Source organism: Opisthorchis viverrini (genome assembly GCF_000715545.1).
Source record: "Opisthorchis viverrini unplaced genomic scaffold opera_v5_447, whole genome shotgun sequence".
Lineage (NCBI taxonomy): Eukaryota > Metazoa > Platyhelminthes > Trematoda > Opisthorchiida > Opisthorchiidae > Opisthorchis > Opisthorchis viverrini.
Window position 1 is genome coordinate 129,063 of NW_008752108.1, and position 13,614 is coordinate 142,676.

The following is a 13,614-nucleotide window of genomic DNA, read 5'->3' on the forward strand; positions in this document are numbered from 1 at the left end:
CCCAAATGCAAGCAAACAGGTCGGACAGGCGCTGACTGAGGACTTCACCCCCGTCTTTGAACAGTGCAGGTGGAAGGTCATCCGGACCGGGAGCTCGGTGGCGCTTGAGAGAACATATGCAGTCGTAAACCTCCGAGGCCGTAGGTGGTTCCACGTTCACCGTCCAGGGTTCTACTTCACCTGTGGGCTGCAAATGAGTGCCGGCTGGTGGCCAAGACATTTGGTGTTCAAAGTATTCAGCCCAACGGTCGAGGCGTTATTCTTTGTTCCAGATGGTCACTTACAGATGTTTTCACTTACAGGTGGTTTCCGGGGACCGGTCGCACGGATCAACTAAAATAATCTCCGGGCATTACCGGCTTTCTGGGCCTCTTCCATTTCTTCGGCTTTCTGTGTCCACCATACTTCACGGTCGGATCGCAAGCTCACTCTTTCACTTGACGTCTGATAGCTGTTCGCACCGGGTTATGTTAGGAACCGGCTGGGATATTTCTTCGAGATTTAAGTAGTGCCACCGTTCGGTCTGATATCCAGTGTTTGAGTGAGCCTGGTTGGGTCGTGCCACAGGCAAAATTCCCAGCACTATGCAAATAGGTGGCATTCTCGTCCCAGTATGTGTTCACATCTGATGGTATAGCATTTGGAAGAGACTCTGTAAACCGAATATCGACGTCCTTTTTATCAAGGCTCAATGTCGAGTGAAGCTTATCGCAGGCTTGTGGCGCACATCAAAATGGTTATCATGGTCTACTTGTTCGGAATCGGTCTTTTATCAGATAATATGGCAGCCAAAAGCAGCGACATTAAGCACTATATACTCAGACTGAGCAGTCTATTGTGTGGTGTTCACTCTAAATGAGATTCAGTGGCAAATCACCCAGCGGCGCACCTAATCGTGGTATTTCATCGATTAGTGATGAAATATGCGCAAGCTAATTGCCAAGCTCTTTGAACAGATCGCCTGTCACTCGACCAGCAACCAAAAAATGACACTAACGAAAATCAATTTAAAGGGTAGGGAATTTCTATTAGAGACTCTCCCTAAGGTGGAACCATTGCAATACTAGTGGGGAGGGTGAAACTAACATAAACCTGTTCCGTCCAAATGAACGGAACAAAAAACAATCACTTGCCAAATTGACCCTCGTGATTTTAGATTGGATTATAAGATGTGCTTGATTCCGACTCGACGGATTCTGTAAAGTTTGTTTTGTCCGAACCACTAGTTCGCAGAGCAAACGACTGACGTTGTAACGATGCCCTCTCTCTGCTACCGGCAAATTATGGAATCCTAGCACATCAGAAGCAAAATGTATGTTTTTGGAGGTTCCACAAAAGTGCATTCAGAGTTAGCGCAACGGTCTTTACATACTCCAATAATAAGTCATCCGAATAACCAAAGTGAATGCAACAACAAAAACTCAAGGCTCATGTCGAAGCAGAAAAACTGATGGTAAGAGGCGCCCAGTACATACTGAACGATTCGATAAAGTCGGTCATCAACCCACCTGAAGCACGCCCTTTTCGACCAATTCCAAAGTCCCAGGCCTGGTTGTTAGTTTCGAATTTAATGCTGTTTTCAGTTGGTACTTTTCCAGATTATGGCATTGTTCTAATATATAGGGTGAGGTGCCTGGTTTGTCGTCTGCATACAGCATAGGAAAGGGAAGTTATGGCTGAATTAATTCCAGCAAGACAAACAAACCTCTAATAATCCGACGATTAATTAACTGTTGTCTGTCCGGTCTCTTCTCAATTTTGTGTTTCAGGAGGTCACTCGTCTGAAGGGTTAAAAAAGAGTATTTGTAAGGAAAGGAAATCGAGTGAATTGGTTAAGCTAAACTATGAAAGACGGTAACCGACCTTGGCTCGCTGCAACTGACGAACTTTGTCAGGATGTGATATAGATGCTGGAAAAGTATGTAGTCGGTGAAGGGAAGTAGGAAATTATTTACTTACGACTAAGCAAGATGCCTTGATTGACCAACTCCTTGATTGAACGTCTAGATCGAAGGCCTTTTTCGAGCGCTGAAGAAATTGCGCATTCCCAGTTAGTTAATTCAATGCATTCCGCTCACCTTCCTTATTTTGTAGCTTGTTTTGTTGCAAAGAGGTAACTTCGGTGGATGCCCGTGGACTTCCGGACTTTCGGAAACCAGATTCTGCACACATTGCTACACAAAGGATGATGAACTGGGTTAGGTGAACCAGGTCACGGACGGAAATTAAAAGTGAAAAGCAGGACTCAATTAGTAACTTGTCACATACAATTTACCTTCAGAGTATCTAGTCCCAAGTTAGAAAAACTCAGGATGAACAATTGTACTGGAGCATCGTGTCCAGAGAAAACCAGTGCCCATGAACAAAATCCAATTCACTGATCTGGCGGTGGACTGAAATTGGAGTGAAAATATCGCGAAGTAAGTTGCAACAAGATACGGAAAAATGTGGCATGAATGCCTTTATTTATAGGTAACAGCTATCTAGCTGCAGTATCAGTTCAGTGTACAGATGTCCCGAAACCCGAGGGCAGAGATTTTGGCTAGACAGGAATAATCGAAAGGCCAGAGGCGAAACCAAACAACGAACTTTCCATTCAGTAGCTTCGCAATCGAACCGCGAAGCTACCGTCAACTCAAACAGGACAGAAATTCTACCTGGTGAATTTCACCCTAAACGGTTCCGCCAATCGACACTAGATAATTAACTGTTGCCTACGACGACTAAACCCCGGCGAAAATCAGTTGGATTATCGTGAATTCTAATGTACTGATAATGGGCCAACCGGTGTAGGATAATACCAGTGAGAAACTTGGAAATTATGGCCACTAGACTGTCGCAATGTTTCTGCAACCTTTTTGAAAGTACGAATCACCGTTAAGAGGCTTTAATCCACCAGTGTTTTTCCCCACTGCAAATGCTTTGAAGTAAGACTGTCAGAACAGCCATGGTGAACTCTCCACTTCCTCTGAAGTGTGCAGGATGCTAACCACTTGAACCAAGTTCTTTGTTGCTCTGGAACAGTAAAATCGCACGTTGGACCACTGTCGATAATGGTGGACTGATATAGTGTTGTGTCCTCTTTGATGTTATACCAGTCAAACACGTTAGATCACCGGAAATGGAGAAAACAAACACCTTCGAGGAAGTCATACTGCAAACTAGTGGATCTTTCGGTGGTTTGGGATTCAACTGAACCAGAATATAAAGAGATAACAGTCCAACAGGATGTCAGTGAGAGGCTAAAATGTAGGAACAAGGTTTTAGTTTACAAGACAAATCGTTAGTTAAATGGATTTGTTCGTTTATAGGGAGTCCTCCTAACGTATAGAGTTTCCACTCAGTTTCAGTTGGTCCTTCCAAAGGTTGAGTTGGTGGATCGAATCTCGCAGTGGTTTTTATACTGCGTGTGGAGCGCATATGAAACTATTCACCAGTCTTATTCAGGTCATTTAAAATGGATTGCATTTTTGAAGAATAAGCCCTAGAAGTGCAATGACGTAGGCATACTCAATGTCCGTTAGCAAACTCGCTGTGAGAGGCTTTACCGTAAAGACGTAAACGTTCACTGCAAGGAGCGTAAAATACAAGAATTTACAAGGGATATCTTCCAGCACCAGGCACAGCTATGGACTCCATGGGGTCAAAAGGAGATCTGAGATGCAGAAAATGCAGCCGTTGTCGATCATCCGAAGAAAACGTGCAGCTTCAGTGCTTGCCACAAAGTAAAGATACGGCCGATACAACCCCAGCGAAACTCAGTTGAATTGTCGTGAATTCCAATAAACCGATGATGGGTCAACCTGTGTAGGATAATACCAGTGAGAAACTTGGAAATTACGGCCACTAGACTGATGTCCCCATGTTTCTGCACCTTTTTTGAAAATACGAATCACCGTCAAGGGGCTTCAATCCACCAGTGTTCTTTCCTCATTGCAAATGTTTTGGAGTAAAACTATTAGAACAACCACGGCGGACTCTCCATCTTCTCTGAAGTGTGCAGGAACTCAACCATCGGAACCAGCTGCTTTGTTGCGCTGAAGCAATAAAATCGCACGTTGGACTACTGTCGATGATGGTGGACTGGTATAGAGTTTCCACTCAGTTTCATTTGGTCCTTCGAAAAGTTGAGTTGGTGCAGGCCATCTGAAATTTACTTCAAATTGTTCAGCCCCCAGTTCAGAACAAAGTTTCTGCGAATGAGCTGGAAAACCATGCGTTTCGGAGATTGTCTCACTGAAATCAATCATTCTCCGACTAGTTGATCCGATCAGCTGCAATGGGATGTGACTGTTCCCCATGACAAAGACCTTCTCCAGTCCCTCGGTCCCTGTAATCCACCAGTACTCTCTGTTAACCGTAGACCCCTCATTATTAGCACATGCACCATCATTGCCGTCTGTTAATGGTATTGGTTCCCTGACTTCAATCAGAGATACTGGAGATACAGTGTACATTCGGGTGTGTAAGTGTCCTCGGGCAGATGGCTTTAGGGGCTGTGATCGTCGCCTTTTTCGCCGTTCTCCAGCTGTCATCCAAACCACCGTTACTAACATTGTGACCGTCGAACTCTGGAAGCATGATAGTGCCGATCCACACAGACAATTTCCAGGAGGAGTTCCAGGAGGGCTTTCAATAGGGTTTAAATCAACTAGCGTGTTCAAAGGGAGAAGCGAACAGATACGCACTCCTTTACAATTGCGTGGTCGAGCGGTGTATTCCAAAACTGACGATAAAGCTTGTATGAAGGCTGTCCACCGGTGGGCGATTGTCACACGGTCCAACCGGGTCCATGGCTGATTGGCAGTTGGCGGTCTCCAAGTCACAGGGTGTGAGTATTTGTGCTGGTTAGGAACAAATGCTATTCAACGTGTAGCTGAGGAATTCGCTACCCATCATTTTTGTGGTGAGCGTCAACTCCGAATCAAGCCTCCTTACATCACCTGCTAGAGACACGATATCCGCTACTCTTGCTGACCGAAGCAGCCATGTAACAATCTCTCTCACTCTCTACGTCAGAACTATCGTCCATTGGAGCGGAGCCGACGAAGCGAACAACATTTATCACACCAAGAATCATTATTCTCCATTGAGATAATCAATCTGACCGTGCAAAGGTTACTGCTATCCGCAGTCCGGTCCGCTTAATCGCTTTCAACCCTAAGGCTAAGCACAACTCCCACACAATAGATACCATGAGCCATTGCACTGGGATCATCAGACATCGTGGGCAGACAGACACTGTGAGCAATCTGGGGTCGCTCCGACTGGTTTGCGGTGCAGGATCAAACGTGTGCTTCGGAGACACAACATACATCAATCGAAGAAGAGAACGTGTTTTGAGTACGGGCTACTTGTTATCCAACATGACACGGAGCGTGGACGCTGAAAGCCACAGTCTGAAAGAGATCCCCTGAATTCACTAAGCATACATTTTGGCTTATTTCACTGAGTAGAAGCTCATATACGAAGCAACAGTGAGCCGATTGACAGCTAAATGACTCAGAAGCAATCAGATGGGCGACGGGTGGAGAGGATTCAGTAAGCGAAGAGTTGTAATGCGAATGATAATTTTCGGAAAATTGACGATAACGAACTTGTACTCACTCTCGCTATGTGAATAGATTGCATTTTGTCTGTACTATCTCACCTTCCATAATGTATATTGGACCGCGGATCTATGAACAACTGAGTTTTAATCACCCTTGCGGGTTGAACAAACGCTAAATTTACCAGCACCGATGATGAAGGCTCCTTCCGAATCGGCTACAACCAGATCACTCGACCAGAGATAACAAACCACCGAAATGAGTCTACGGGACTTTACTTTCCCAGTAAATCTATCGAATATACGGCAGCTCTTGTTCGATGGTTGTCTCTATAACTTGGTTCGCATTAAGGAGTTAGGCTTGGGATTTATTCGGTTTTGAAATTCTTCTCACTTACTTGTTCAAATCGAAGTGGGGAGCTCGCATTCCGTCTGAACCGTTTCATAAGGGTGTTCGCTGCGTTAGCTGATTAGTCAGGAAGGTGCGCATAGTGTCGGATTCGTGCTTTCCAGTGTACTCGTCAAAGGGAGCTTCGAAGTTTACCATGGTTATGACTAAGACCAATTTGCCTAGTAGAAAGTTCCCTTTTGCATATTCGTCTCGACGGTAGGTGCACATTCGAATTGTCACTGGTCTATTTTACCTCTAATTTTATACTTGAATGCGGCCCTGCCTACCAGGACGGTCCTCTCCAACAGCCTGTGCTCTTTGTGATGGGCTGCGGACTAAATTCCCGCTGCGTGGGACCGATTCTGTTCTTCCCGGAGTGGTCAACCGTTGCCCTTCGAGTCCACCAGATAACCAGTTTTTCATACACACCCTTGAACAGCTCTACTCCAACTACTACTTCACATATCTCTTTCTGGTAGGTGATTTTTACGCTCCAAAGGCCTCCTGGATGGAACTCCAGTGCATCGGATTTAGTGGGTGCTGTTTTTCTTGCTAAATATAATCTCTTTCTCCCTGCCAATATTGTTCGCATTATTGTGCAAACTTTTTTTTCGTGAAATTCACGAGCCCCTGTTTCTTAGACTCAGTGGGACTTTGTGCTGACCACTGGGACCACTGTGCGTTGACGGTCGATTTCATCTGCTACTGGGCCAGAAAGCCGGAACCTCAGAAGTGGATTCCGAACTTCTGCCGTTCGGACTTCCTTGAGCGAATTGAAGTCGGACCAACTTTAATGGAAGAGTTATACAGGACCATTGTCTTAAAAATTCATGAGGCTAATGCGATGTGCGTCCCGAAAAATCCAGCGCGTAGTCGGATGAACTAAAGGCTACCCAAAAGCATTCGGCGCCTTCCGGAAAAGAGGTCCCATCTATTTTTCCGACAGATAACCACAGGTGACACAGAAGACGAACTGGTATTTTGTAAGACGCGGAACCGCTGTAAATCAGAAATTCGCTAACGAAGCATACAAAAACAAGCCACGATACTGGACTTCGCGCGAAAAAAACTACTAAAGTGCATCAAAATCGTTCAGCTGTAGCATCCTAACTGCCACGCCATCCGAAGAAAGTATGAGAGCTGGGATACTGTCAAAATGCCCAAAACTAGACAGTCGAGAGGCAGAGGTCGAGTTCGAACCACGGATCTTCCAGTCATTTAATTGCATGAGACAGCCGGAGTAATAAGCCAACTGCTTTCACCTTGACGGACAGAAACGGGGAACCCTCAAGTCACCCAATACTTGTATCTTAAGCTAACAGAGAACACTATGCAGGCCTGCAATTTGCTCCAGCGACCCCGTCACATCCAACCTTGTCAAGACTAACTACGAACAGCCTCTAACCAACTTGGTCTTCACTGGAGAGGACATTCGTCAAGTCTTGCACACGACAAACCTTCAGCCTGTCTGTGCAAGACGAGGCCCACCCAAGGATCTTGAAGGAAATGTCACTCACGCTGTCCAAGCGTTTCTGCTTGGTGTTTCGTCAGTCGCTCGACAAAGGCAACCTTCCTATGCTTGAAAGGAAGTGACTGACATCCAAATCTGCTGGTGACCGAATATCGCCCGGCAGCCTTACTAGCGTACCGTTCAAGGTGATGGGACGTAAGCTGAAGCGGACCATCGTAAATCACCTCACCACCAACTTGATATTCGCAGCGCGGTATCAATTCCTCGCAAACTGCTCTCGCATGACGAAGATGCTCGTATCTACGGGCAGCTTAAACCAAACTGAAGACGAAGGACTCTTAACGAATGCCATATTTTTCGACTTCTCAAAAGCATCCGATTGAGTCCCAAACATGTCTTAATACTCTACAAGTTAGAGCCTTGCGGGATTCAAGGGAAAATTCTACGCTACATTAAGGCGTTCCTATCAGACATAACATTACGGGTGAAGGTAAGCTCGACCTACTATTCTTCGGTGCCGGTTTCCATTGGAGCCCCTCAAGTCTCCGTTTTGAGACCACTCCTGCTTCTTATCTACGTCACCTTCCAGACAATACTCTACAAGTTAGAGCCTTGCGGGATTCAAGGGAAAATTCTACGCTACATTAAGGCGTTCCTATCAGACATAACATTACGGGTGAAGGTAAGCTCGACCTACTATTCTTCGGTGCCGGTTTCCATTGGAGCCCCTCAAGTCTCCGTTTTGAGACCACTCCTGCTTCTTATCTACGTCAACGACCTTCCAGATGTTACTTCAAGTCCATGTTTACCTTTTGAGGATTTGAAATCCTGGGGTTCAAGTGTCGGTGCCCTCTAAATGGATGTAGACGAGGCAAAGCAGTGGTCTTTGGGCCTCATCTGAATGACGAAACGTGAATCCATGTTGTTCGGAGGAGACTTGGTGAACATTCTTGTCGTGCAAGGTGAGTGTGGGCCAGGAGACATTACAAGGATATATACTAAAAAGGATATAATTATCCGGCCCACTTCAAACACATCCCTATCGTTGCACGATAGAAAATCGGGTTCAAAAGGCATTCGCCTTTCTACGGATGATTCAGCGAGCCTTCTCCGTATAAATCGAGTGAACTTCCAGATACTCTATGGGGCCTACGTCAGACCGATTATTGCATACGCTGACCAAGTTGTGTGCGCAGGACGCCATAGAGATCTATTCCCAATTGAGCGTGTCCAACCAGCTGCTGCGAAAATGGTTGGGGGCTTAACAACGCGTTTCGCGAGCCTTGACCTATTTCCCTTGGAAAATTGTTGCCTCCGTGGGGACCCGATTCCTACTAATGCCCCGTTTGAACAAATACCGGGTAACAGGTTCTTCAAAGTTGACCCAACTAACACATCACGGGTAAATGGTAGGAAGATTTTCAAGCTCAGGGCGACACTTTATCAAGTAAGTTTTTCACATTTCCGGTAGTTGGCGCGTAGAACGAGCTTTCTCCGATGGTTGATCACGATGCATGTAGAACCCACTTAAAAGCTACACCATTAAGGTGAACAGAAACCACTGAACGGAGAAAGCCAATCCAGGAAGTTTGGGAGAGACCCTCCGTCCTTTCTATCAATCCGGGAATTCGTCAATCCGTGATCCAGTTCAGCTAATTCAGTTCGCGAACCCCACACCAAATCGCAATGCATTGCGCCAATACAGCTTCGTTCACCCAAATAAGGAAAATACAGAAATCGAAACCAAGCGTCGGAGGCAATGGTCTAATCCTTTTTACCTTGACGCCAAATACATTGCCTTGCCAACCATGGCAGGAAGTGAGAGATACGCATCGAGGACGATACATGTGAGGGAAGAACGTCACTGAACGCGTAACGCAGACAAGGTCAAGTGCAAGGTCACTAACCACTGGTTTGTCTCGTCCCGCGGGCCTATCTGGAGCAACGGTAAACACAAATCCGACTGAATTGATTAGTGAAAGCATTCATGCTTTGTTACTGGGACATGGACTAACCGCCTCTGGATCGTCTCCATGCGACATAAGACTGGGCGAGACAGCTCAGTGGTTAGAGCGTCAATCCACTGAAACGAAGGGTCCTCGTTCGAACACGGCTTCTGCCTCTCGACTTCCCCGACTAAGATTGGGCGACCTGGCAGTATCCTAACATTCGTGCATTATTTTAGTGGTAAGAGTTAGGAACCGACAGGGTGCTACAGCTGAAAGGCTTTTTTCAAGAGTGGACGAAGAGGGCTCTACGAGTCTGTAGTGTCTGTAATACATTGTTACATTTACCATTCTTCTTGAACTTAAACCACACTTTGTAACTATCGTACATATTGTATCATGACGTCTGTTTTAATGTTACGAATACACAATTTTCCGCTGCGATCTGCTGAATTCTTGCTGAACGAGTGTATTTACGCTCCGTTGAACTGTTTGTTGACTGCTGAATCAGTGGGACTAAATCTCTGTGTTTGTGTCAACTGTTGAATGTCACAATAAATGCATGTGACATTTTTTAGCCGTGAATAATTTTCCTACCGTGGAATATAGCAGGCACGCGGAACCATCTGTGGGAAATTCCGACAAGGGAATATCTCATCTCACAGTAAGTTACCGCAGTTGGATCGGTGTAGTGGACTATTGGATCTACATATTCGTGAGTCCCCATTTGACTACTCATTCCTTTCCTATTGTGATTTTGTGATTTTGTATTGGTTACTTTGCCTGTTATTGTATCCGAACACGCTGCTGAGGTCCTAGTCCGCTGCATAATTGGTGAGCCCGAATCATTCCTTAATTTTTTGTCTCTGTAGTGCTCCCGTGCTTTATTATATTTATTTTCCACGTCAGCATGGCTTATATACAAACACAGACACCCGAAATAGACAAAGTTGTTTACGATATGTTGCCTGAATTCGGTGCGAGTGATCCGACGCTATGGTTCGCCCAACTTGAGGCCATTTTCGAATCGCGTCGCATTACCTCGCAGAGCAACAGACACAATTATGTGATAGGATGCATACCAGACTTCGTTGCCCGAGAAGTCTCTGATTTAATATACACCCGACAGTCCACCGATCCGTACGATGCTCTCAAAACAGCTATCATTTCTCGTACAGCTTCCAGCGATGAGCACAATCTGCGGAAGCTTCTCTCCAGTGTTGACGTCGGTGATAAAACACCTTCACAACATCTCCGCCACATGATGCACCTGCAAGGTAAACATCCTGTCAACTTCGCGGTTTTGAAAGAGCTTTGACAACAAAGCCTGCCCATTGAAGTCCGTAAAGTCATTTCTGTCATCGAACAGGATTATTCCTTAGCGAAGCTAGCCGAGGTGGCTGACCGCGTTCATGAAACCTGCAGACAATTCGTGGTCTCTAACGTTCAGCAACAATCCACTTCGCAATCTAACCTGGAGGTCGAGTTCAATGCAATAAAAGCTCAATTTTCTGAGTTATCCCTCCAACTGACTGAAGTCACCAAACTCATTGGTCGCCCTCAACGACATAGACGATCTAGGTCTCGATCCCACAGTCATGCTCCCAAGCACAGTGACCAACCTGGCTGGTGCTACTACCACCGTCGCTTCGGCGACGGCGCTATCCGATGCACCAGACCTTGCACTTTCTCCACAAAGCTCTCGAATTCGGGGAAACGCCATGGGTGATCAGTAATGGCGACCACTGCAACCGGCTCCTCTACCTGTCGCCTGTTCTTCGTATATGACCGCTCCACGTCCTTGAGTCTCTTCATTGATACCGGTGCTGAGGTTAGTGTAATTCCTCCTACACGCAAGCATAACCTACAGTCGGTGGCATATGCTCTGCAGGTAGCCAACGGTACGAGCATTAAAACCTATGACGAAAAGCTCCTTACTCTCGATCCAGGTCTTCGCTGCCAGTTCCTGTGGGTTTTCACAGTGGCCGACGTTAAAAAACCCATTATTGGTCTGGACTTTCTCACGTCATTTGGTCTCACGGCAGTTGCATGACAGTTCGACGACTCTCTCTATAAATGGCAAAGCTTCATCAATTAATTCCATTGAAATCCGCCCAGCTTTGCAGGACAACCGTTACACAGCACTGCTTCGTCAATTTCCAGAGATCCTGAAGCCTGCTTCCAAGACCACTTCCGTAAAACATGATGTTTTCCACCATATCTCCCACCGCATCCCGCCCACGACGGTGTATTTGTAACGCTTACCCTTTGCTTAATTACTCCTCTAATCAATTTACCACCGGTGCCTACTACCCCCCATTCCATTTCGTCTGTCTCACAATCACGCGTCAAAATCGTGACATGAATATGACAATATTTCAACTCCCGTGCCATGACCTTTTGAACGATACCGGGTGATTTCACGTTGTTTTCAAGTCCCACTCATTGCAACGATCTATATAAAGGATAGAACACAATCAAGCACACACACTCATCACACACTCATTGCTCGCGGGAACGAACACAGACCGGCTCGACACAACGAAAACCGCGGACAACTAGGAACCTGTAGCAGTGAATCTGCCGAAAGAAACACGATTGCGTCCAAAGCGTCGGAACACAGACCGGCTCGACACAACGAAAACCGCGGACAACTAGGAACCTGTAGCAGTGAATCTGCCGAAAGAAACACGATTACCTGCGTCCAAACCAACTCGGTGGAACTATTGTAACTTCCGCTCAGAACGATAAGTTTCTCATTTGTACATTCCATTTTTGATATTGTATTGTATTGTGTTGTAACCTAACACTCTTATAACAAATTTTATTAGCGTCGCTTTCTAGCCTTCTGATTTATTTAGTGGCTTTTGTTGTTAACAAGAGAGAACACTAATAATTGGCGAGCCCGACGAATAATTAATAATTCTGACACCCTTCACCTTCCAAATGTCAACTCCTGAACACGGCATTCTTTCAACTTCAACGACACCAACGCCCAACATTAACGCTGCCTCTATCCATCTTCCACCATTTTGGCATCACGACCCCTCTATCTGGTTCACTCAAGTTCAAGCGCAGTTCGCTCTTCGAGGTATCACTCAAGAGCATACTATGTATTATCACGTGCTGACAGTACTTCCTTCCGAAACAGCAGCTGGCCTGCGAGACATTTTAATAACTCCCGACGAAGCCAAGCCGTACACCCAATTACGGGCCACAATTATCAGATGCTGTAGTTTATCAGAACACAAGAGACTCGAACAGCTGCTAAGCGGAGAATCCCTCAACGGCTCCACCCCATCTCAGTTGTTACGCCGACTATACAACATCATGGGTGACCGTAAAATTGACGATGCTTTATTAAAACAACTGTTTCTAAAACGTTTACCTGCACACGTGCAAACGATTCTTGCTTCCAGTTCGGATACTGTTCCTCTGGCTGGACTTGCTAACATTGCGGATAAAATCATTGAGATTCAACCAAACTCCTCTAATATCTCCACTGTCGAGTCACCGAACCTAATGTCCGCAATTCACGATCGTCTGGATACATTGGCTACTCAGATCGCAGCCATCCGCTTATCTCGACCTCATCCGTTTCGTCGTGCACCTTTTCTTTCACGTTCACGCTCACGTTCACACTCCCACTCCCGTAACCATGCCTATTGTTGGTACCATAGTACATTCGGAAGTCGAGCACAAAAGTGTTCACAACCTTGTTCTTTCCAACGGCGTCATCCATCTCCCCAATTATTATCGGAAAACGCACGGGCCGAACAATAGAGACGAGTAAAGTTCAGGGCCTCGTTCATACAACTCGTCATCTAACAGTTGTAGACAAGACTTCTGGTCTTCATTTTCTGGTAGACACCGGAGCTGACATCAGTATTATCATCAGTATTATCCCACTCCTTCTTCTTTCACCTTAACGGCTGCAAACGGTTCTTCTATTAAGACTTACGGACAGCGCGTTTTACGACTAAATCTTGGTTTACGCCGCGATTTCACATGGATCTTCGTCATCGCCGATGTTCACCATCCCATAATCGGTGCCGATTTTCTTACGCATTTTAACCTTTTGGCAGGTCTGAGACAACACCGTCTAATTGATAACCACACTCAACTGTCTACCAAAGGGCACGCTATCGCTTTGCCTTCCATCTATCCGGTGACACGTCATAAAAGTGATCAGTCACCTTTCCACGATTTACTACACGAATTTCCAGATTTAACCAAACCTAATTTCCACCAGGAAAAC

At 45.8% G+C, this 13,614-nt stretch overlaps 1 protein-coding gene across 1 annotated transcript in view; it reads right to left on the minus strand.

The window, feature by feature from the left end:
- Nucleotides 1–4,859, minus strand: part of T265_15348 (hypothetical protein) — a gene marked incomplete at both ends in the record, with an annotated part of 47,337 nt that extends 42,478 nt beyond the window's left edge. The window contains 6 exons of the mRNA XM_009177692.1: nucleotides 1,509–1,645; nucleotides 1,706–1,781; nucleotides 1,864–1,910; nucleotides 1,960–2,028; nucleotides 2,079–2,193; nucleotides 4,158–4,859. Coding sequence (XP_009175956.1) covers nucleotides 1,509–1,645; nucleotides 1,706–1,781; nucleotides 1,864–1,910; nucleotides 1,960–2,028; nucleotides 2,079–2,193; nucleotides 4,158–4,859 — 1,146 coding nt within the window. The remainder of the gene's footprint in view (nucleotides 1–1,508; nucleotides 1,646–1,705; nucleotides 1,782–1,863; nucleotides 1,911–1,959; nucleotides 2,029–2,078; nucleotides 2,194–4,157) is intronic.
- Between the last annotated feature and the right edge of the window lie 8,755 nt (nucleotides 4,860–13,614).